At 38.8% G+C, this 25,000-nt stretch overlaps 1 protein-coding gene across 1 annotated transcript; it reads right to left on the bottom strand.

Moving 5' to 3' along the window:
* Nucleotides 1–544: 544 nt before the first annotated feature.
* On the bottom strand, nucleotides 545–25,000 carry LTA4H (leukotriene A4 hydrolase). The gene is made up of 19 exons (XM_081957314.1): nucleotides 24,807–25,000; nucleotides 23,480–23,610; nucleotides 21,585–21,705; nucleotides 19,626–19,694; nucleotides 16,988–17,092; nucleotides 16,799–16,851; nucleotides 15,664–15,736; nucleotides 15,414–15,554; nucleotides 14,783–14,806; nucleotides 14,296–14,366; nucleotides 14,098–14,209; nucleotides 9,058–9,202; nucleotides 8,873–8,976; nucleotides 7,421–7,491; nucleotides 6,888–6,942; nucleotides 6,187–6,282; nucleotides 4,587–4,669; nucleotides 2,045–2,149; nucleotides 545–1,070 (listed from the first exon to the last, which is right to left on the bottom strand). The coding sequence occupies exons 1-19, from the start codon at nucleotides 24,957–24,959 to the stop codon at nucleotides 941–943; spliced, it is 1,842 nt and encodes a 613-aa protein (XP_081813440.1). The 5' UTR covers nucleotides 24,960–25,000; the 3' UTR covers nucleotides 545–940.

Here is a 25,000-nt window from a genome sequence, read left to right as displayed (position 1 = left end):
CAAAAGACCCCAGGACACTGCAACCGTCAAAAATATGAACTAGTTGTCAAGCATCTCTATTTTGATCATGTCACCATGGGGATGCTTTGTTAAGTGTGAAGAATGATCATAAGTCACTTTTTTCAATGCCGTTGTAACTTCGAACGGTCACTAAATAGACTGTTGTAAGTTGATTTGTGTACCTGTAGTACCTGCCCTACAGAACAGCATCCCTCTAAAGATTCAGACATCCCTGACTCTGTTAGCCTTTTGCTAAAAGCCCAGGTGTTTGAGTCAGGAGGTTAGATGAGCTCTACTGCATTTCTAGATGAACCAGATAGTTGTTTTATCCTGGGTGCCAGGAGTTATGTGCCATGGGTTTTGCATTTTAATCTTTGTATATCACCCAGAGCCACCATAGCAAGCCACACACCATATAAATCTTATAAATAAATATAAATAAACCAGTTAATTATTTCTGCCTTTATATTTTAAAGACGATTTGACTCATGAATCAGACATGAAAGTTATACCAACATTGTTAAAGAAACAATATAAAATCAGATAGTTTTATCTGTTCATTGTTTATTTCACTCTTCTGATGAAATCAATGATTACATTATTAAGTATACCAACATAAAAAGATATTGCAGGTAGAACAACTCAAAAAGCATATTTTCAATAAAGTCCACTAGTACCTGTATTTGTTGTGGGAAAAGTAGAACTAATGTAGCAAAATGTAGAAAAATATAGGTTTTTTTTCAGTTTTGCAGAACATGTATGTAGGAGAAATGCAAAGCTCTAGAAAATGTAGAAAGAGCTTCTTTGTTCCAGGTTCAGAAGACAATGTAAAGAAACCAAATGAAATCTACCATGATTTTATTTGTATGTTTTGGCAAGAGAGTGAAGAGGAATAGCAAAATTCTCTTATACAAGGTTAGCACCATGAACTCTGCAGAAGTTAGGCTGTTTGACCCTCCAGGCCCAGATCTTTGGATACCAACATTGCAGTCACTGGATGCATAGATATTTTGTGCAGCTGGAAGGCACTGATGGCTTGGTCACGTGATTTTTCAAATTTATAGAGATCCCTATAAAAAATCCCACATAACAAAAAAAAAATATTTTAGTGCTTTTGTTTTCTTTATCAGTAGAGTGTTCCACATAATAAAAACTGTACTCTGAAATAAGTAGGATCGCATAGTTTATCTACTACATTGGGAGTATATTCAAGAGTTTAGAGAAAAGTGCTACATGATAAATAGGAGCAGATTTGCATGAACCTGTTTTTGAACTTACTTAGTTACATTTCTGCCTAATGTGGAGAATTTACTTTATTTATGTAAAATATGTATATACATCTGTTATTTAAAAAATCCCAAAGTGGAGTGATAGATAAAACAAAACAAGGTCTCAGCTAGTCTAATCTAACATTTTCAAAATGCCTCATTATATATATAGGATTGCTCTGCCTGTTAAGCCTGCTTGCTTCAATCAAATGTGATCAACAACATGATCTCTAATAACAGAATTATTTTAAAAACTCAAAATTTCAGTCAAATGTAACAGTATTTAGGTTCTCCTATATCACAGGTGTCAAATTTGCGGTGTCATGTTGCCATCATGTGAAGTTTTGCGACGTTTTCCCCATTCATGAGTTGGGGTGGGCGTGGCCTGCATGTGACGCATCTGGTCCAGGGGCCGCCAGTTTGACACCCCGTCCTATATGATCTTATAATAACAGCTATTCTTTATGTATTAATGTATTAATGATTTTAACTGTAAAAATGACATTATAAAACAGCAATTCCAGCTTCATAAAAAAGGTTGTAACTCTTGCTCCTTCAACATCCAGGTTGTGAAATTTGTATTGTTTGGTATATGAAAAGAAAGAGACTAAGAAGAAGCTACTACAAATTCCACACTAAGATGGTTCATAAGGGAGTTGTATATTTACATTATAATTCTGATGCTGGTGATTTTGAAAAAGTCAAAGGTGACATTTAAGTCAATGATCAGGAAAATGGCTAAAACATTTTGACACAAAGACAAACATTTGTCTTACTTGAATAATGGACGAGTAAATTTCATGCGGCCTTGTTCAGTAGCCATCTTTAGAGCTAGAGGGATGGCATCTTTCCACTTGGCTTGAATGCAGAGGCGGAGCCATCTGAAAGGTAGTGAGATGAAGTTCATTTCCCTTTTCATTGTATTCATTTATATTACTATAAAACACTTAACAATTTTTAAACAATGATATATATGAATACTTTTTATATATAATTAATAATAATCCAGATTCTACAATATGCTGCTCCTAAATTGAACCACTATGCAAATTAAGCATAGTTACTCATATAATTTATCTTTTTTCCCCAGATATTGTGATAAAAAATTACTGTATTTTTCAGACTATAAGATGCACCAGTGTATAAGACGCACCAAGATTTCGAAGTCCCCAGCAACACTCTGCAGGCTTCAACAGGGCTCGGGTAAGGTAAAAAAAGCCTCAATTTTTGCGAAAAACGAATCGTTTTTCGCAAAAATGGGATGCAGGGGTGGGGCTTCAGGAGGCCAAAAATGGCTGTATTCGGTGTATAAGATGCACCAACATTTCCACACTCTATTATTGGGGGGGGGGAGGTCCATCTTATATGCCAAAAAATATGGTAATTGGCACACAAGAAAAGCTTTTAAAATGATAATTTGCCTCTAACAGTAGGGTTTAGAAAAATAACACTGCACGCAAGATGCACAAGCAAACTTGGCAAGATATCGCTTGCACAGACATATTTTTAAATTTTTTATCCCTTAAAGTTTTATCGCACACTGGACATATACTTTCAACTTCTCGTTAGGTTTTCTTTTAAAAACCGTTCAGTCTGCTTTATTCTACAACAGGGGTGTCAAACTCACGTCGTCATGGAGGCGTCACGTGATGTATCAGGACTTTTCCCCCCTTCGCTAAACCGGGAGTGGGTGTGGCCAGCATGTGACACATCCAGCCCTTGGGCTGAAAGTTTGACAGCCCTGTTCTACAACATGCATCAAATCAATCTATTGACAGTGAGAGACTCTTTTTCAGTGCTTCGTGAACAATTAAACTAATCTTCAAGGCTCCTGCACATAACGATATAGACAATGAATAATCAAACTGACAAATCAAAATTCAGAATTTTAAAAACTGGCCACTCTCTCTACAGATTGGACAATCTACATTCTTGGTTTAATAAATTTAGGTGAGTGACTGTCAGACCCTTCCCCTTTCCTCCCAATTGGAATGTTCATTCTTATCTTTTTAAACCAGATGTTGCTTGCTGAAGATCAAAATAGGAAATTGTGGTTGAATGGCAATTGATAAACAACACAGGGTCTTATATTCTTTTGACCCCTGAAACAAGTCCTTGGCCTTATTTTTGGGAAGGTCTTATTATTCTTTTTTTTTTTTTTCAGAAAATTTTATTGGTTTTTTTTAAAACATTTACTAGGAAAAGGGTATGTGGAATAATATACAAATTTTGGCAGTTGCAAGTATGGCAGACGCCCCCTCCCTCCAAACTCATAGTATACATCTAGGTATAAAACATTAATACATAATCATGTAAAATCAGCATATAGAAATAGAAGTTTTCAATCAACTTATATATTATAACATATTTTCTAAATATAATTTCACTATTACTTTCGGTATGTTTATAACAATGTGGTTTTCTTATTCATTTTTTGTGATCTGAGCTTTCTTGGTATTGCCCCTTCCCCCCCCGCTGGCAGGGCTCCGGCCCCTCCCGTGTCCTGTATAACCGTTGTAGAGTCTTCTGTTTTTTCTAGGTTTGCTTTATTTTTTTCCATAAAGGCCTGAGCCTCTATGGGTGTATTGATTCTAATTCTTGTCTCCTCCCAGAATATCAACATCCCTTCAGGCATCAACCATCTAAACCACACCCCTTTCTGGTATAATTTATTCGCCAATTGCGAATAACTTTTCCTTTTCTCCCTAATTTTTTTTGGGATCTGCTTCAAGATGGTTATCTCCCTATCGTGGTATGTCAATGTTTGCCCCCTTTGTACACCCAGAATTGCGTCTCTTGTGCAAGGGAAGGTCTTATTATTCTTGAGGTGCAGGAAGTGATGAGCGTGGTCACCTCATGGCTGCTATGTTGCAATATTTTCGGGGTGGGCTTATTTTAGCACATGCGCTCAAAGCCCCGATTGGGCTTATTATCCGGGAGGTCTTATTTTCAGGGAAACAAGGTATGATAATGGCTTATTTAGCCAAAAGCTTAATAGTCTAACTAACAATGTTTGTTGGCATCAAAGTAAATAAATTAAATCTGCAAAAAGTTTCTAACGAAGCAACTGGTTTTGCCAGATATAATTCATCATTTAAAGGAGTCTAACTACGAAACAAAACAAAAGTATCATCTTTCACCTTTTTCAAATTTCCCAGGTGTCATGCTCTCATTCTTGAACAACTGCTTACTTCTATATATTTGTTCCCATGTAACAAATCTCCATCATGAGAGATTTAGGTATACATGCAATAGGACTAAGTAGAAAAACTTGATTTGCAACCATTTCAATATATTATTTCTACATTTGCAACGAACCTGAATCTGATTTCGGAATTGTTTGTTGCATTAAAGTCATAGATTTCCTGCATTCGACTGACGTGGGTCACTGGAAGAGGATTCTATAAATTTTGAAATGATGTTTGTGAGAGAGAGAAAGGGAAGGACACACAAGGAGGAAAAGGAAATGGGAGAAAAAACCACAACAACATATGTTTATTTCTAAGTAACAATGCCAGTTTCTAAGCAGTGTTTCTGGAAATTCGCTCACTCTATTGTAGAAAAGTGCAGTTCAGAGCAGACAATATTATTACTATAAAACTTCATTTTGCCTTTGAACTGCATTCATCAAATAGAATTAAGAAAGTTAAGTAACCAATTCCTAGCATTGTTTCTTTTGGCATCCAATCTATTTCTAAGGAAAGTCCCTCAGCTTACCTTGTTCTGAAAAAATAGTTGGTTAATTTGTAATGTAAATCCTTGCCTTATGCTTGCCCAAATAAGGAAGAAGGAAACATTTGAAAGAAAAGCTTGCTTGAGTTCATCATTCCCCATGTTTGTGAATGGGAGAATATCACATTGAGCTATCATATCTCACTATTTATACATTGGCATAATAAAAAAAAATAACATTATGCAACTCCATGTTGTGTGCCAGTCGCATCAGTTCCTGAACCAGAGGCTCTACTCATTCATACCTTGGTCATCACTTCAATGATGAAGTGACTATATATGGGGTTGCCCTTGAAGAGCATCCAGGAGCTGCAATTGGTATAGAATGTATTGGCATGGGTAGTCCTCAAACAGAAAACTTTACTCCCCAGTTTTGTGAGCAGCATTGGTTCCAAGTCCAATTTAAGGCACTAGTTATGACCTATAAAGGCCTACATTGGCTCTGACCCTCCCAGCCTTTAGGAAGGCCCTGAAGACATGAACTGAGGTAAAATGAATTCTGCTGATCATGATTTTCTGTTTTTTTAATTGATTGTGATAATTTATATTTGTATGCAGGTAATCCTCAACTTATGACCACAACTGAACCCCAAATTTATGTTGGTAAGTGAGAAATTTGTTAATCTATTTTATGATTAACAAATTCTTTTCTCGCCTCATTTGTTAATCACTGTAGTGATTAACACTACAGTGAATCACTGTAGTTCTTAAATGAGTGATATGGTTGTTAAGTGAATCTGGTTTCCCCATTGACTTTGCCTGAAGGTCGCAAAAGGTGATCACATGACTCCGGGACACTACAACCGTCATAAATGTGGGTCAGTTGTCAAGCATTCGAATGTAAATCATGTGACCGTGGGGATGCTGCAACAGTCATAAGTATGAAAAATTGTCATAAGTCACTTTTGTCAGTGCCATTGTAACTTCAAATGATCACTAAATGAACTTGTTGTAAATCGAGGATTACCTGTATTAGTTGCTATCTTTTTACCTGTTGTGACTTTTCCCAGGATTATTCAGACGAGACAGGTAGCCAAACAATTTGATAATAATCATTCAATTTTCCAAATTAATGAAATACTGTCTAAACCGCTAGGTTCATTCCATATTCCTTGAAAAAAAATCCTTTTCAATGTCGGGCTGAACACATATACGCTTGAATGACAATTGGCTGGCAACCACTTACCTCCAACAGCAGGAGTGCAAGGAACTCAATCAGTTGGTGAGAAGACATATCTTTTATATCAGCTGAGCTGAAAGAACCAAGATCCCTTTCAGCCGCCTAAAGGAAGCCAAATTGGGAAGAAATGTGAAACACACACAAGGGCAGGGATGGGCAAAGGAACTCATAAGTTTCTAAAATACCAGGATCTACATTCAGAAGGATTTCACTTATCAAACCTCACTTTGGTAAATAAGGATCAAACACCAAGGACTTAAGTTTCCTTTAAAGGCAAGAAATGTTTTTGTCTTACATACTTAAGAGTTATAAAGATAACAAATATCTGCAGTCAAGATAAGAATATACTTCCTACCAAATGTGTAATTTATTCCAATCGCAATAAGGAAAATTAAAGCCTTGCTTTCACATAACTATGAACAACTTTATATCATAGCATTACAGCAAATACCTATTGCTAATTGAGTAAATTCATGCAATGTCTCTCACACTCATACTATCACCAATAAATATATATATATGGAGAAATAATGTTCAAAACAGTCTAAAACGGCAGTTTATGAAACAGTATTTCAGTATAAAGGCAAGTTGTCAACAACCTTGTATTAAATTCTATACTATGAAAGTGGGAGTCAATGCAAAGTGGAACACTAAAATAATACTTGACAAACATAAAACCTTCTGTGCATTAGAAGTCATTAACTCACTTTGATCCATCTTTGGCTCAAGGCAACACAGGCATTTGACAATGTAGTATCATACCTGATGGGAAAAAAGAACAGGAAATGTAAAAGTATGCGTGGGCGTATTCATCTGCAAATATACTGTTATTACATGTTTATTTTTGGCACATATCTAATGCTCTACATGCATTTTAGCAGGTTATGTAATATAAAGAACTTTGCTTATAGATATGTAGAATTAAAAAATAGTAATTCAAAAAATGCTTGATTTTTGAACAATATTGGTAATATTGATTTTTTAAAATATTTTTTTAAAAAAATTATACAAAACTGTTCTATATGTATTGTAGATTTGGATCATGTAAAAAAACAATGTGTCTCATATTCATCTAGCAATCAAGTAAATGCTCATATCAGCATAACAAACAAAAGATCCAGAACAGATAACGTAGATTAAAAAAAAAAACATCTTTATTGAGCTATAGCTTTAAAAATACAACTAAAAGCTCTGCATGTAAATAAGGAGACGGGGAGAACTACTAGAGGAAAACTCTTACTCAGGTTTTACTGGTGGCATACCAGGCGTATGCATCCATGCATTCCAGTCAACTTTGTTAAGAACATTAACCTAGAAAAAAATGACATCTTATTAGCCAAAATGTGGATAGTGAAACAAAATTGCTTTTAATCATATCAATTTCTTACAATGTAGCATACCCCACTTTTTTTAAAAAAAGTCACCAAAACAAATTAAATGCAGTTGAATATGTAAGAAATCATCACGTCTCCAGATTCTCAGAGATAGATTTTACTCATAATGAATATAATACAATTTAATCATTAACAATTAAAGCATGGGTTGACTTTGCTGGATAGAATGCAGGCATACATATTTAAATAAGATACTTTTTATACATATTTCTTCAAAAGTACTACTATTTTGATCCCCAGCCATATAATCCTGAATATTATGAGAATTTAAATTACTGTGTTGCTTTTCTTTATCATTTAAATCCCTATGCCAGTGATGGCGAACCTATGTCATGCGTGCCATTTGTCAGGGCACGCGAGGCGCTACCCTGTCAGCTGGCCAGTGTGCATGCGCACACTGGCCAGCTGAGTTCACCCTTTTTTAAAGCCATTTTTTGCTCTCCCCAGGCTCCAGAGGCTTTATAGGAGCCTGGGGAGGGCGAAAAGAGCCTCTCCCACCCCCCGGAGGCTTCATGAGCTTCCCTAAAGCCTCCACAGCGCAAAAAACCGGCCTTACGGGCAAACTGGAAGTTCAGGAACGGACATTTTGATTGCTTCGGAGGCTTCAGGGAAGCCTCTTGATGGTCCCTGAAGCCTTCGGAGCGCTTAAAACGACCCTCCCTACGGGCAAACTGGAAGTTCAGGAACGGACTTCCTGTTTGCTTGGAGGGTGGTTTTGACTGCTCCGGAGGCTTTTGAAGGTCCCTGAAGCCTCCGGGGGGCTTCCGGGGGGAGGGGGAGGCTGTTTTCGCCCTCCCCATGCTCCTATAAAGCCTCTTTATGGCCTCTGGAGCCTGGGGAGGGCGGAAAAAGCATGCAAAATGGGGGGGTCGCGCCCGAAGTGCGTGCATGCCCACTGGGAGGGGTCGCGCATTGTATTATGGGTGTGGCACACCTGCACACGACCCCCCTGTGCTCCCCCCACTTATGGCACATGAGCCAAAAAAGGTTCGCCATCGCTGCCCTATGCTGTAATCCTCCTAATGACATATTTTGCTTCAACATATTCCTCAGGAGAGCAACTTTGAAGAAATTAGCCTTTGTTTTAATCAATTCATTACCTATATTTATACTACTAAAATTATCGTCTGTAACTTTTAAGTGCGTGAAATGGGGCATCTTACAAATTGGATAAATAAAAAAGCAAAGCAGTTTATTGAAATAATTGTGTATAAAACAATTTGATTTTATTTCCTTTCATTCCATTCTTTTAGTTTGAATTGTAAGTAAAATCTTGAATTATAAGAATAGCACCCAACCTTATCCTTGAAATAGGAGTAGAGGAAATTCTTCCAGTCTTCAGTCACTATACTCTTGTATGCAAACTGTTGGATGTATGCTCTCAAGAAGCCAATGAAGACATCTGTGTGAGTATGACATATGTTAATCAATAGTAGAATGTCTCGGTTAAAGAAAGTCATGTAGTTTTAAAATAAATTAATACCTGGTCCACCAAGCAGCTGCTCCAGATGAAGCAATAAAGCAAAGCCTTTCTCATATGGAACAGAAGAATATGCAACATCAGGGTTTACCTCCTTCAGGTTAGGGATCAAATTTGTCACTACATTTGTGCTTCCAAGGTTATTAATCTAGAAAACAGTTATGAAAATTAAGATTTATTTAGCAGCACACTTTACACCTCTGCTCTGCAAGCCGTTTTGACTACCTGTATGCTTTTGAGTACAATTCTTTTTTTAAAAAGTATATTCATTTTGTTTTATCATAGGAGGTAAAATACAAAACACAAAAGCAAACAAAAACAAAATAACAAAATAAAAACCTATGTTCAGCACTAACAAAGAAGAAAGAAGACTGATGTAAAAAAAGGAGAAAAGGAGACCCAAATATCAAATAAATTTGGGTACAATTTAAGGTGCTGGTAATGCCCAATAGAGTCCCCACATGATACAAGACTGAGATATTTGAGATGCTGCTTCTTCCCATTTACGTATATCCATCTCATCAGATCTGCCAAGACAACCATGCCATGGGTCCCATCTACCACGGAATGTCATCTGATGGGACCCAGGAAGAGAGCTTTGGGGCCTGCCCTTTGGAACTAGTGGTTCACTTTGATGTAGTGGTTAAAATGCTGGCCTAGAAACCAGGAGAATATGAGTTCTAGTCTCATTATAGGTATGAAAGCTGGCCGAGGGACTTTGGAACAGTCCCCCTCTCTCAGTCCAACCCACCCCACAGGGTGGTTGTTGTGGGGAAAATAGGAGAAGGACAAGCCTAAACCAGGGGTGTCCAAACTTGGGAACTTTAAGACTTGTGGACTTCAACTCCCAGAATTCTCCAGCCAGCCATGCTGGCTGGGGAATTCTGGGAGTTGAAGTCCACAAGTCTTAAAGTTCCCAAGTTTGGACACCCCTGGCCTAAACACACTGCAGCAATCTGGAACAGCCAAAAAAAAAAAACAATAGAGGATTTATACAACATATTCCAACAAAATGGAAATCCACACAACTTTATCAAAAAGTCCCTGACCACTCAACCCAATAAAGCACAACCAACACAAACCCTGAAAAGAATTACACTGCCACACATCAAGAATATTTCAGAAACCACCAACAGACTCCTACAATCACGTGGAATCAGCATAGCACACAAGACAACTAAAGCCCCTAAAAACATCCTAAGCAACCCAAAAGACTCAACAACCCAGAAGAAAAAACAGGAGTCATCTACAACATACAATGTAAGGACTGCAACAACTGCTATGTATGACAAACAGGCAGAAGATTGGCAAAACGCATCCATGAACACCAACTAGCAGTCAGAAAACAAGATGAAAATCCTTTAATTTCACAACAGATAGAGATTTAACCATAGTTTCAATTGGGAAAATGTGACTATCCTAAGACCCAGCAAAGTCCAAAAATAGCAGGGAATTTCAGAAATCTGGCACTCTGACAAATCAGCTATCAAGACACATAAATATTAACAACATCTATGCAAAAGAGACTATCACCCAACCCTAATGCAATCTGGATGCATCCAGATCAGCATAGATCACAGATGTCAAACTCGTGGTGTCACGTTGCCATCACATGATGTTTTTCCCCTTTGCAGAGCTGGGGTGGGCATGGCCCGTGTGTGATGCATCTGGCCTGCGGGCCGCCAGTTTGACATTCCTGGCATATATTAACTCCAAGGTTAACATCAGACCAACAATCAAGCAAATGCCACATTCAAGCCAACAGCAAACAGCCAATCTGAGAATCCCTAAGACCACGCCCACCAACACTGATAGGCAAGCCACCGGTATATAAACTGACAGCAAACTGCACTCCTCTCTAACACTGATGATGTTACGTAGTTTGAATAACGAAATGTCTGCAAGAAAACAAGCAAACTCAGAGAGAACCAAGGACCCCTCTTTTCAACCCTAAGCTACAAATATTCTCCTTTATTAAGGAGTATTATGTAATATTTTCTGCCCTGAGTAACCTATAAAGTAGTAAAGACAGAATAAAAATATAATAAATAAAAAATAGTTTCTCTGGACTGGTCTTTACTTTTCTGGCATCTAGAAAGTCCCTGAAGACATGGCTGTGCCACCATACTTAAAGGACCAGTGGAAGTAGTGAGCCTCTTCAATGGTTTTGGTGAATCAGATGTATCGCTTGCATTTGATCGTGACTGTTTTGGGTCTGAATTTCCTTCAGTAGTTTTTAACATAGTCATATGCTGTTTTTATTTGCATTTTTATTGTTCCTGCTATTGTTTTTAATTGTTGTGAGCTGCCTAGAGTTACATATGTGAAGTGAGCAACTATAAAAATTGAATAAAGTCTATCAGGTTCTTTTCTGACTCATAAAGCTTTAGGCACTGTAATGTCTACCCTGCCATATCTAGATCATCATCAGACATAAAGCAATTTTTAAAGAGAGGGGGAACTTGTATAAGCTCACAATGTTTTCACTAAAATGGTTTTAGATTTTGTTCCTCAAAATACACTTCCTTTTTATTGCATTGACGTCTGGCTCTTTTCCCTAATACAAGTCAAAATAGTGCTTGTGGTTAGCTATAAAACCTCAAATAATCCAAGAAAAACAGAAAGCTTTCCTGCCTAAAATCAGGAAGTCTGCACACTGTCTCCAAAATTTGACTACTGTTGCTTAAACTGCCACTTCGAAGGTGCATTTCAGTAGCAAAACATGAGAACCAGATGTGGCTTGCTCCTGGTTCGGTCAAACTGGTAGTGGAATTCAGGTCTGGGTCACAGAACCGGCAGCAACCCATGCCTGCCGCGCCCCCAAACTGGTTCACTCGCCGCTGCTGGGCCGCTACCATTTTGGTTTTTAGTGACTGCACGTGTGCAGTTCACTGTAAATTGTTCTGCACATGCACGAAAAACAATTTACATTGAACAACGCGTTGCGAACCAGTAGTAAAACCGGCAGCAACCCACCCCTGATTCAGCATTCAGTTTTGGTCGCCACGATGTAGAAAAGATGTGGAGACTCTAGAAAGAGTGCAGAGAAGAGCAACAAAGATGATTAGGGGACTGGAGACTAAAACATATGAAGAACGGTTGCAGGAACTGGTTATGTCTAGCTTAAGAGAAAGAAGGACTAGGGGAGACGTGATAGCAGTGTTCCAATATCTCAGGGGTTGCCACAAAGAAGAGGGAGTCAAACTATTCTCCTAGGCACCTGAGGGTAGAACAAGAAGCAATGGGTGGAAACTAATCAAGGAGAGAAGCAACTTAGAACTGAGAAATTTCCTGAAAGTTAGAACAATTAATCAGTGGAACAGCTTGCCTCCAGAAGTTGTGAATGCCCCAACACTGGATGTCTTTAAGAAGATGTTGGATAGCCATTTGTCTGAAACAGTATAGGGTTTCCTGCCTAGGCAGGGGGTTGGACTAGAAGACCTCCAAGGTCCCTTCCAACTCTGCTATTGTATTGTATTATTGTATTGTATTGATGAGAACATACCTCCAACAATACTCATATAATGGGACTTCCTAATCAAATAAATGTTTCATTATTAGTCTTTTCTGAATTAAGTTCTACAAATCTTTGTCTTCTTTAAATATTCGGTTTGATAAAGAATTCTTCAACTTGTTTTATATACTTTTTATGCTTCTGCTTACTGGATTTATTTAATTTAATGTAAGTATTTATTTCTCACTTTAAATATTGAAAATGCCAAGGAGGCGGCAAAAAAGCAAACATTTCCAAAAATTAAAAGTCAGTTTAGGGAAAAGGAAAGTATAGTTTTGTTTCTTGAAGTCAGATGCATTTACTTTAAACACTTAAAAATACATATTTAATACTTAAAATATCTTTAATACAGTAGTCCTCGACTTATGACCACAATTGAGCCTAAAATTTATGTTGTCAAGTGAGACATTTGTTAAATGAGTTTTGCCTCCTTTCTTGCCGCAGCTTTTAAAGAGAATCACTGCAGTCATTAATTTAGGGACACGGGTGTTAAGTGAACTGGCTTCCCCATTGACTTTGCTTGTCAGAAGGTTGCAAAAGGTGATTCACATCTCAGGACAACGCAACTGTTCTAAATATGAGTTCATTGTGAAGCATCTGCATTTTGATCCTGTGTCCATAGGGATGCTGCAACGGATGTAAGTGTGAAAAATGGTCATGTTACTTTTTCCAGTGCTGTTGTAATTTTGAACGGTCACTAAATCATCATCTTCATTTAACGACCCCCATAATCCCTTGCGGGGTGGAGTCTGGGCTTCTGAATGGAGCTATCAGAATGTTTTAATGGCTGGATGCCGTACCTGTCGCCAATGCAGAGTTTTGTTCAGCAGATAAATTCTTAGTGTGCCCAGAGAGAGAAATATCTGCCTCTACCTAGGGTCAAACTCACAGCCTCCTGATGGTGAGGTAAGAGCTCCACCTCTAGGCCACCATACCACTTTGAACGATCACTAAATGAACTATTGTAAATCAAGGACTACCCATTCAGTTCAATGCATTTTAATACAAAATAAATGCCATTATTTAATTAGGCAACGGTTTAAATTTTTAGCCATAAAAAGAATCCAGGCCATGCAAATAAACACAGCACATATTTCCCACATTTTAAAGCAGCTTTTGCCAAATCATGTGGCTACCGGATACACAATTCCAGCAAAGGAGACAAGTGCTTTAGGTATTGTAAGCAAGGGCTATGGCTGGAGTTTCTGAAGATCACCTTTGGAATTCTGCACATTCCTATTTATTATTATGCTTATTATCTTCAGATTACCTGAAAGATTCGTATGACTGAGGATTGCGGGCTTTTCATAAGGTGCTAAAGACTTGTTCTTCTTCCACAGACACCAGGCTAGGAGTTCCTGGTGTGGTGTTGATACATGTGTTGAATTCCCCCTAGATGCTTGGGGAGTTTAAACTGGTTTTAGATGGATTTGCATTATTTATTCTATCACTTGTTAGCTATCCAGACTCAGGTGTCAAGGGAGTAGTATTGCACATTAAAATACCCCATAAACAAATAATTCACTTACTGTGTTTTGTAACTCTCGCCAGCCTCCTAGAGCCTGAAAGTGCCTGAATTGTTCTCCAAACAGCCGACCACCAATTCTGCGTTCTAGATAAACCGTATGCCCCTCATTTAGCCTAGAATATGAAGCAGATAAATGAGTATTTATCATGATAGACCCTTAAACAGACAAAAATTCTTCCAACATTTGGATTTCACCTACCAAAAGTGTTCCCAAGTCTTGTTTGTTACCAAATTCCCTGTCCAGCTATGAGAAATTTCATGTGCAATAACCTGAAATGTATAAAAATGTATTGTGGTCTCTTTAACTCAAAGAGACAACAAATAGGAGCAAAATCACATTTTGTTTTACTAGTTAATGTCTACAGCACCAAGTACAGAATTACATGAAGCAGAATGCCATCAAATGGATGCAGCCAGAAGAAGATGGAGAACGTATGTTTTTCCAATGCTCATACAATCTCCTAGATCTCTTAAATGTACTTCAGTTGTAAATTTCTATATGAAATTCTACAGAATATAAACCTTTGCCATTTTTCTTATTAACATGTATTGAATATTTTTCAACTAAATAGGTAATAATATCTATTATCTGAAGCTATTTATGTAAGATTGTGTAAGAAAAAATCCATTTACATTTCATAGTGTAGTGTGTCCTCATAAATGAGTAAATTTAGATTTATACTTACATTGGATAATGATCTGTCACCAGCCTGCACAAACAAAAAAAAGGAGGTAATTAAGTCTCTAAATTAATACCAGACAATAATTCCTATAGTATTATGGTCTAATCTGGACAAAAAAAATAGTTTACAGGTAGTCCTCCACTTACATCAGTTCATTTAGTGACTGTTCGAAGTTACAACAGCACTGAAAAAGTGATTTACAACTGTTTTTCACACTTACAACCATTGCAGCATTCCCCATGGTCATGTGATCAAAATTCAGACACTTGGCAACTGACTCATATTTATGACGATTGCAGTGTCCCAGAGTCATGTGATCCCCCTTTGTTACCTTCTGACAAGCAAAGTCAATGGAGAAGCCAGGTTCATTTTACAGCCATGCTACTAACTTAACAGTTGCACTGATTCACTTAACAACTGTGGCAAGAAAGGATGTAAAATGGGGCAAAGCTCACTTAACAAATGCCTCACTTGGCAACATAAATTTGGGGGTCAATTGTGGTCGTAAGTGGCTACCTGTATAAGGACATATCAAAAGACAAGATACTGTGAAAATTTCACAAATGGAATTGGATCAAACTGATTCAGTATTTTTTTATCTAGGAGATGCAATCCATAATAAAGTCAAACTTACTAATAAAGTAGGAGTTACAAAAGTGAGGCAGGGATTCTCCATACCACCATATGGAAATGATGGGGGCAACACCAGCAAATCATATTGACCCCAGACATAAGGACCTGCCAGATCTTCTGCTATTTTCAGCATGGCTTCAGCCTGAAACAAGAATGAGCAAACCAGCGTTTAATGTTTGAAAATGTGATTATGCAGAAGACAAATACATACACAAGCATCTATAGCTATTATCATGATGCAAGTAACCCACCTCACCAAATTCATAAGCTGATTTGTCCACCAGTTCCTTTTCAGCCCACACCAAAGTTCTAGGGCCAATTTCTCTGTAGAACAAAATTCAATTACATAAATGAAGAATTTGGATTTCGTTACCATGCAAGGCAGTATTAGTTAAATTGTGTTAACTAGAGCAAATTGGTTGCAGTGAGTAACATCGAAATGCAACAGTTGCTAGGTAATTGTTTCAGTTATTTTTGTTCCTAATACTGTTTCTTGACTAATCTTCCATTCGTATATTGATCACCGTAGAAAGAATAAGCACCTGCCTCACTTTCTCCCTCACCTCTTGCCCTTGGGCATGTGGATGCCTCTTACCAGCTGACAGAATTGATAGCTCCCTACTGCCATTTGCAATGAGAACATGAAATCTGATTCCTCCCAGTCAGCTGACCAGGTAACCAAGTGGCTGGTAGCAATAGCAATATTGCAACTTAGACCAATGATGGCCAATCTTTTCGGCACCGAGTGCCCAAACCGGAATGCACATGCATGCACACTGGCCAGCTGGTCTTTGCAGGTGCCAGAGCGCCGGAAAATGACCCGAAAAACAGCCTTAAAACAGCCTGAAAATTATCTGGTTTTTGCTGTTTTTCAGGCCGTTTTCCAGCGCTCTGGCACTCACAAAGACCAGCTGGATGGTGTGCGCCGGAAACCAGAAGAGCAGCTTGCAAGAGCGCACGTGCCCACAGACAGGGTTCTGCATGCCACCTCTGGCACATGTGCCATAGGTTCGCTATCACGGACTTAGACTTATATACTACTTTACAGCCCTCTCTAAGAGATTTACAGAGTCAGCATATTGCCCCCAATAATCTGGGCCCTTATTTTACCCATCTTGGAAGGATGGAAGGCTGAGTCAATCTTGAGCCTGGTGAGATTTGAACTGCTAAATTGCAGGTAGCCAGCAGGCAGCAGAACTGCAGTACTGCACTCTAACCACTGCGCCACTGAGGCTGGTAGGTACAGGTTCATTGCCTGAGATGTGTCCAGCCAAGAAATCAGGCAGCCTTTTTCCAGTAATCAAGAGCCACTAACAGCAACTGAGGCTGTAGGATGCCTAAACCTCCCCCACCCACTTAACCAGCATTCAACTATATTACTCTCACCTGCTTTCCAAGGCACCAACAACTAAAGCAACCAGATAACTGGGTATTGGAACCTAACAGAGAGGAAGAAAAGAAGTAAGTTCTTAGATAAAAACATAATTACAACAGACCTATGTGTTTGACAGCTTAAATTTAGAAGGCGGTATGTTGAAGAAAAGTCATCCATATGATACATGTGAATAGCCTTACATTTTGAATGAAACGGAATATCTTCCTAGTTTGGTCTTCTGGATCAAGCAAGTCTCCATCTCTCTTGGCACTCATAAGAGCCACCAGCTCACTTGGAACAGATATCTAGTTAAACACAAAATGTATCTGTAATTTCTATCCAACATGATAACACTTTTCCTTCTAATTAAAATGCCAACTTTGCAACAATGGAAGTCAGAAACTTCTGTTATGCTTTATGTATATGGTCCCCTCTTCTTCTAGATACTCCCCTCTATGTCTTGCTATGTTTTCAGCTTTGATTCCACTACACTACATCAACAACTCATTGAAGCAAAATTAGATATGTGTACAGTACCTCAATTATATAAGCTTATAGTAAACATTTCAGTATCTAGCATTTAACAAGAAAACTAAGTGCATAACTTTAATTCAAATAAATTATTTTAAGTATAACAATTGCAAAAAACAAAAAGGGGTGTTCAAGCAGACAAATCCTACAAATGTATCTTCCATGCATTTAGCATGTACAAATAAAGGCCTGGCATATGGAGAGCTCCTTTACACAAGGGCAAGTCTTGGCCAATCGGAGTTCCCTCATGCATTAAAACCTACGCTGTATGTATATTTAGGGCAATGTCTTGCCAAATGGGTAGAAATATGGCCATTGCAGCAAAAGCAGAAAGAAAACAAAGAAGTTGCAATTACAGAGAGTGCTCGGGAGAACAAATTATCTGTATCTATAGTAGCCAGATTTCAGACTTGGCTTCCGCTGGGATTGTTGGTCTGTCTGTCTATAATCTATCTATCATTTCCTTCACACGCCTTGTGGAGGATCTCAGAAAGGATTCAGAGAATTAAACACAAGGATTCTCATCTTTCAGGATTTCTCAATGCTTTCAATGTTAACCACAGTATTTTCTGAAACTGTCTGCAAGATCCGAGAGTTGGGTTATGTAATAGTAGTTCTGCTTTCTATTGAAAGATGTTTCACTCAATAATGGTAAAAGGAGAAGGTTGGGTCCTTCATCCATCTGTTATGGAGTGCTCCAGGGCTTGTTTCATCTATACCATTTAACGTCTACACGCATATGCTAGGAGAGGTCATCTATAATTTGAGATGAAGTATCATCAATATGCTGATGATATCCGGTTGTACTCTCCCCATTGATCTAGAGCAGGGTAGCACCTAATACTCAAAGAGCCATTTGGATCCGTTTCCCACAGAAAACACTGGGAGCCATAAAACCTGGATGGGCATGGCCAACTCAACGTCACTCCCACCCAGTCACATGACTCCCCACCACCATCACGCCTGCCCAGGCTCATGGCAGTTTCATGGCTCTCAGTGGTTTCTGTGGGAAATGGATGGATCTCTCATCCTCTCCCTCCCTCTCATTGCTGTTTTTCTCTATTTTTCTTCTCCCTCTCCTTTCTTTCCTTCCCCTTCCCTCTTTTTTCCTTCTTTCTCAATGAATACGATAGCAAATCCAAAATAAAGTTATTAATCGTGGGAGATTGCTTCTCTGTAATCTTTTCATAGTGAACTCGTAAGTTGATAGAACATGGCAAGATTGTGCTAACAACAATAGCATATATATTTTTATTTCTTGAGTTTGACAATATAATACATTATAAATAATCTTATTTTCAGATGCATTTTTTGCCATCTCTTGTTATTTCCTTAAAAAAAAACGGGCTTGCTTCCAATTTGTGCTTTCTGACAAATTGCAGTTTTCTTGGCAAGAGATCTAGCTTGCCATTGTTTTCATCATAGGTCTGAGAGTTCGTTCTTTTTCTTTCCTCTTCCTTTTTCTCTTCCTTCTCTCTCTCATTTCCCTCTTTTCCCTCTCTCATTCTCTCCCTCCAGCTCTCTCATTTCTCTCCCACTCTCTCCACCTTCTCTTTCTCTCAATTGTTTCTCTCTTTTTCGTCTCTCATTTCTCTCCCTTTATCATTTTATCATTTCTCTCTCTTTTTACTCCCCTTTCTCTCATCTCTTTCTTATGCGTGCACCAGAGTACCCTCTTGGACTGGGATCACGGCGGCGGCAGGGACAGCAGCGACTCCTCCCACTGCCGCCACTGCGCAGTGAGGTGAGTAGCCTGCTGTTCTGTGCTGCACAGGAGAGCTAGAGTTCTTCCTTCCCTGCATCTGGCGACAGCAGCTATTGCTCCTCCACATTCCCTTTCTTCCTGAGCCAACATGAAGGGGACCGAAGTTGGCACAGAGCTGCCCGCAAAGGGTGCAGAATTGCAAAAAGCAGCCGATCACAAGCAGCGCAGAGAAAATGCTTGGGGCGCTTCAGCCATGCAGCTCTGCAGAGACTTGCCCCTTCTCAGGATGGAGAGCAGATCGTACTTACCAAGATTAACTGAAATATTTTCAGGGTTTAACTATTTATTTCCTCAAATAAGTCTATCTGGCGGAACCTATGCAATTTTGAAACATACCAATTATGTTGGGCCAACCTAGTACAAAATGAAGGTATTTCTCCAAAATGGAATGCTTACTTACCAGAGTCTTGGGGAATACTTTAATAAAAGATGCTTCAGGGTATGCAGGAATATAAATGTAGCATCCATTTGCAGGGAAAAGATCTGGATGCTTCAAAGAGCACCCAAAGCACCCTTACAGAACTGAACAGTCTAGTACTTACCTCTGCATAATATGTTAACTTCACAGAGGGGGTATCTTGGCAGGGCAGAAGAGCTCTGCAATGAGTAGCCTAATGAAGAGAAAAGGAGACTTATTAGTTATTGTATACATAGCACAGCAAGCCACTAAGGGTAAGGCTAATAGTATAAGCAGTCTTTGGGTTACAAGTATTCATTCAGTGACTGTTCAAAGTTAAGACAGTGCCAAATGAATAATATTTACAACAAGTCCTTGCAGTTCCAGTTGTCGTTCATCCTTACTGTCAAATGACAATTTAAAAAATTCCCTCCTGACTTCTCACAAAGTCAATGGGGAAGATGGCAGGAAATTGGCAGTCACAATCACGTGTAATCGTTGACAGCAACCAGAACTGCTGGAACTATAAAGTTTATAGGTTAAGAAAAGCAAGATATATTACTGCATCATATAGTTTATACACATATTTGAATGTTTGCATTATATAATTAACAACTATACATAGGTCTAACAATATAAAACTTTATTGTTCTAACATATTATACTCTATAGCGTAGTGATAATGTATGTACTGTATATTTGTGTTTTGTTTCTTTTGCTTTATTTTTGTTATTTAAAAAAAATATTGCTACATATAATTATATATAAAAATATGTCTATAAAAAGGACTACTGGAACTGCTGTGGCCGAGTGACATGGTCACATGGCTTTGCACTTTACAATTGCATAGTGTAGCAATGGGAAATCTGGTTCAATTGCCACTGTAATCTGAGGACTACTTGTAAAATGTTTATTCTATACTACAATGCAGCATAGTATCCAATTCTTGCATAATCATATCCAGTCACAGTTCATTCAGGCTCACATCCTTAACTCAATTACACATCTACACTTTACTGCGTCTCATTCAATAGACTCTTTTCTAAACTTTATGTTCTTAGGCAATCTGGAATTTGGCAGGCACATGGGAAGTAGCTCATTAATGGTACAAAAATGCATGCCATGCATTTGTACGTACCCGAGTCATAAGCAGTGTCAAAAATGACTGTGCTGTGAAGTGTCCAATACAAAGTTGTACAGTATATATACAAATCAGAATGTGTAAAATTATCATTTAAGACATGTATAAAGCCATACAATGAGGGAAGTGGCGGCTCAGTGGCTAAGATGTTGAGCTTGTCGATCAGACAGTTCGTTGGTTCGAATTCCTAGCGCCGCATAACAGAGTGAGCTCCTGTTACTTGTCCCAGTTTCTGCCAACTTAGCAGTTCGAAAGCATGTAAAAATGCAAGTAGAAAAACAGGATCCACCAAAGGTGGGAAAGTAAAAGCGTTCTATGCGTCTCTGGCGTTTAGTCATGCCAGCCACATGATCATGGACAGCGCTGGCTCTTCGGCTTTGAAATGGAGATGAGCACTGCCTCCTAGAATCGGGAACAACTAGCACATATGTGTGAGGGGAACCTTTACCTTACCTTAAGGCCATATAATTTATCTAAGTATGTTAAACCAAGCACTAAACTTCATATGACAACCAAGTATGGCTTTACCCTCAATGGCACATCTTCTGTATATTAGGATGCATTAACAACATCCTACAGTATTTTTCAGAGTATAAGACGCACCAAGATTTTGCAGAGGCAAATTAAAAAAAGAAGTTTTTGCACTCTGCAGACCTCCCAAAAATGGCCCGTTTTTCGCCCATTTCTGCCCTCCCCAGCTCCCAGGAGTACTCTGAAAGCCTCCTAAAGGCTATGCACAGCCATTTTGGTGAAGGGGGCAGGGTTTCAGGCGGTAAAAAAAATGCTGTATTCAGTGTATAAGACTCACCCAGATTTTCAGCCTCTTTTTTGAGGGAAAAGGGTGCATCTTATACTCCAAAAATATGGTATATGAATGTTTGGGAATTAAGGCATTCTCAGACTTTTATCAGACAGTAAGATCAATAATACTTATGAGACATATCGCTAAAGCAACCTACTCACCTGGCACTGACTAAAAAGAAATGGATGTCTTTTCCCTGATGTCTGCTCTGGAGTGAACCACTGAAGTGCTGAAGACCTTGGAGACGTTTCAAAAGAGATCTCCACAACCACATCTTGGCCCCTGCAAATATTCAAATATTTAGACTGGGAATATCACTTGAGACTTTCCTGAACCATCCCTCAAACCTCAACTGTAACAAAGATAAATATCTGTTGAAAGACCTTAGTAGTTAGTGGTTCATCCACAAAGCAAGAGGGTAAGAAAACTGCATATGCACAACAGAGCATGGGAAAAAAGAATTAAGCACAGCTTAATTCTGGCATGATGTGTCTAGTTTCTTTAGAGCAGGGGTGTCCAAACTTTTTGCAAGGAGGGCCAGATTTGGTGAGGTGAAAATGTGTGGGGCCGATCATTCAGCCTGACATTCTTTGAACCCTTAACATTAAATGCGAATTAACTACCGTATTTTTCGGAGTATAAGACGCACCAAGATTTTGAAGAGGCAAATTAAAAAAAAGTTTTTGCACTCTCCCAAAAATGGCCCATTTTCGTGAAAAAGGGCATGAATAGCCTTTAAGAGGCTTCTAGAGTGCTCCTGGGGGCTAGGGGGGGGGCAAAGTTGAGCAAAAAATGACCCGTTTTTTGCTCATTTATGCCCTCCACAGCCCCCAGGAGCACTCTGAAAACCTCCTAAAGGCTATGCACAGCCATTTTGGTGAAGGGGGCAGAGTTTTGGGAGGCAAAAAATGCTGTATTCAGTGTATAAAATGCACCCAGATTTGAAAGACTAAACAAATGACTCCAGTGGGGAGAAGAGGCTGCGGGCCACTTGAAATTTGAAAAAGGGCCACATTTGGCCCCCGGGCCGCACTTTGGACATGCCTGCTTTAGAGGGTGAGGTTGAAAACTTTTGACATCCCATCCTTCTGCAGCAGGAGATTAGTAAGAAGGACAAACAGAAATAATTAGCAAATGGGTGGTGTTGAGAAAACAAGTATCCCTGATTTTAAAATGGAAAGATAAACTTATGGAAATGAATTTGTCCAGCAGTGCATTTCTCCTGATATTACTCACCCTGCTGCTGCTTTTAGAGGGTTTTCCTCAATTACTTTCTGTCTTAGAAGTAGGGAACCATCCCAGTTTTCAGAAAACAAGTCTTCCAAGTCTGTTCTTTTGCCTCCCAATCTACACTTTTCAATTGGAGTGCTTTACCGAAAATTTTTATCTATTTGTCTTTTCCTTCTCTACTTTTTAAAATATTTTTTAAACTTTCTTTCTGGAAAGTTGGTTTTTATTTATTTGTTAAATTTGCTACCTATATCACTATACGGCTACCCTAGACTGCTTTTTTCGAATGAAGAAAAAAAATGCTCCTAATAAAAGATCAAAAGTAAAGTCTATGGAAAGATGTGCCAGATTGCAAAACAAAAAGATTGTGGAACAGAAAGCCTTGAAAACTTTAATAATTATAAGACTGTTAAAGATAACATACAATCTTGTGCCCCACCTAATAATATTTACAGTATTAGAATTATTTTACTCATTTTTGCCCCACCTTTATTATTTCTATAAATAACTCAAGGCAGAAAACCTATGTAATTCATCCTTCTCCTATTTTCCCCAGAACAACTATGCTGGGAGGTTGGTTTGGCTGAAAGTACTTTGAAAGTTCATAGTCACCCAGCTGGCTTTTATGCCTAAAACATGACTAGAGCTCACAGTATTCTGGTTACTAGCCTGATGCCTTAACCACAAGACCAAATTGGCTCTCAACAGTTATAATGCTGTGGTATCATTTATTCAGCAAGGGCAGAGTCATATATAATGACCTATATAAAGTCCTAAGATCAAGGTAATAGCAAGTTAACTAATGTACGGAGATAAAAATGCATACTTCCTCAAGTGGAATGGTAATGTGATTTCAAGTGGTGCTCCTTTGAAGCTGTGTTGTTGTCCAAGAACAAACTGAGCCACTTGATTGTTAACAACCACTTTCTGTATTGTTAGGTCTTTGGTGTCCAAAACCTGTTAAATAAATCTGTGTTACCATAACAAATAAATGTTCTAACAATAATGAAGATTCTGGAAGTGATCATTAAAAAGTTTTACTTAAAATATTATTAAACTATTTTAGCATAGAAGATAGTTCAAAATACTTCATTACTGTATATTTCTCCATTGTTTGTAACCTTAGATCAGCTCAAGTCTTAAAACTGGTGTAAGCTTTTGTTATAAGGCTGCATAACCATTCCTACTCTCTGGCCCATTTTCTCCTTTTTATATAAAAAGAGGTAGTAAACTAGGAAAGAACTAGTAAAATTTCAACATGTTTAATGGAAGAGCTAAACTGCAAAGAGGAACATTATTTCACAATACTACCCAAAAAATTTTTGAAACTTTATTTTGGCCAGGATAAACATTTTTGTGGGTTGAGTGTCACGTTTCAGAAGAAAAGGTTAGAATTTTATATAGACAGTGGAGTAACATGAGCAAAATTTGTATTGTGTGCTGTGCTTCTTTCAGAAGCTGTCATGCTGAGTCTGTTCCAAGAAAACTGGAGAGGAATTTTGTTTTCAGCTCAGAAGCAGGGCTGGCCAAAGACCCACCCTAAAGATTATTCCCCACAGGAGGAGGATCACCCCCCCCCCATTCCTCCATTAAGAACTATACTTTGACCTAGCAGAAAGTCCTGGAAGGATTATGCTTTTGCAACATCTGCTATGGAGAGATAAAATGCAATTTCCAAGACGACTTAATATTTTATTAGTGCTAGCGCAGCACATTCACAGCATTAATTTTTATATTACTCTTTCATGGTATTTGAGTGTGAGCATGGTCATCCTACACACACCCCTCCTTTACTAAAGGTACTGCTCTACCTTTACACAACAAGTAGCAGGGACACCACGTTCCCCCCATGTAAGGAAACCATTATTTTAATTCAACTTCTTAAAATAGAAGCCAAAGAAAACATTACACCCAATTGCTCCAATGCAGGTTTATTTAAGGAGCAAAATCTCTTTATCAGCTTCCCGGCACATCAAGAAGAGAATTAAATACGAGAGGTTTGAGGTTGTTTATTTTATTTCTTCATTCGACTTCAGAACCCCGAATTCCCGGGCAATTCTGAACGCTGAAGCCCAACACAGCGCGAGAGAACCCCCCACCCCAATTCGCAACCCCCCACCCCCCAGCGCCCCCCATGGAAGGAGCAGCGTTACCAGGGAACTCAGGTTGTCCCTTTCCGACCGCACGGTGAGGGCCGCCGTGCCCCGCAGTGATCGGCTTTCGAAGTCCACGCGGCAGCGCAAGTAGAGATGGTGAGTGCGGCAGGCATCAGAAGCCGCGAAGGAACTCGGGTCCGCGTCAGCCATGGCTCCAGCACACAACTCCACACTGGGCGGCTCAGGGCGAC

Source organism: Natrix helvetica, assembly GCF_964273705.1.
Source record: "Natrix helvetica genome assembly, chromosome: 6".
Lineage (NCBI taxonomy): Eukaryota > Metazoa > Chordata > Lepidosauria > Squamata > Natricidae > Natrix > Natrix helvetica.
This window is presented reverse-complemented; position numbering and strand designations above follow the sequence as displayed.

What these genes read in the sequence shown, in the direction of transcription:
- LTA4H (XM_081957314.1), bottom strand. Translation starts at nt 24,959, where the DNA reads ATGGCTGACGCGGACCCGAGTTCCTTCGCGGCTTCTGATGCCTGCCGC. An exon ending in ACTCCTATTTCAAGGATAAG is followed by an intron (nt 7,492 to 8,872) that starts GTTGGGTGCTAT and finishes ATTTTTTTCTAG; the next exon opens with GTTAATGTTCTTAACAAAGT. An exon ending in TTTACTCGTCCATTATTCAA is followed by an intron (nt 1,071 to 2,044) that starts GTAAGACAAATG and finishes GATTTTTTATAG; the next exon opens with GGATCTCTATAAATTTGAAA.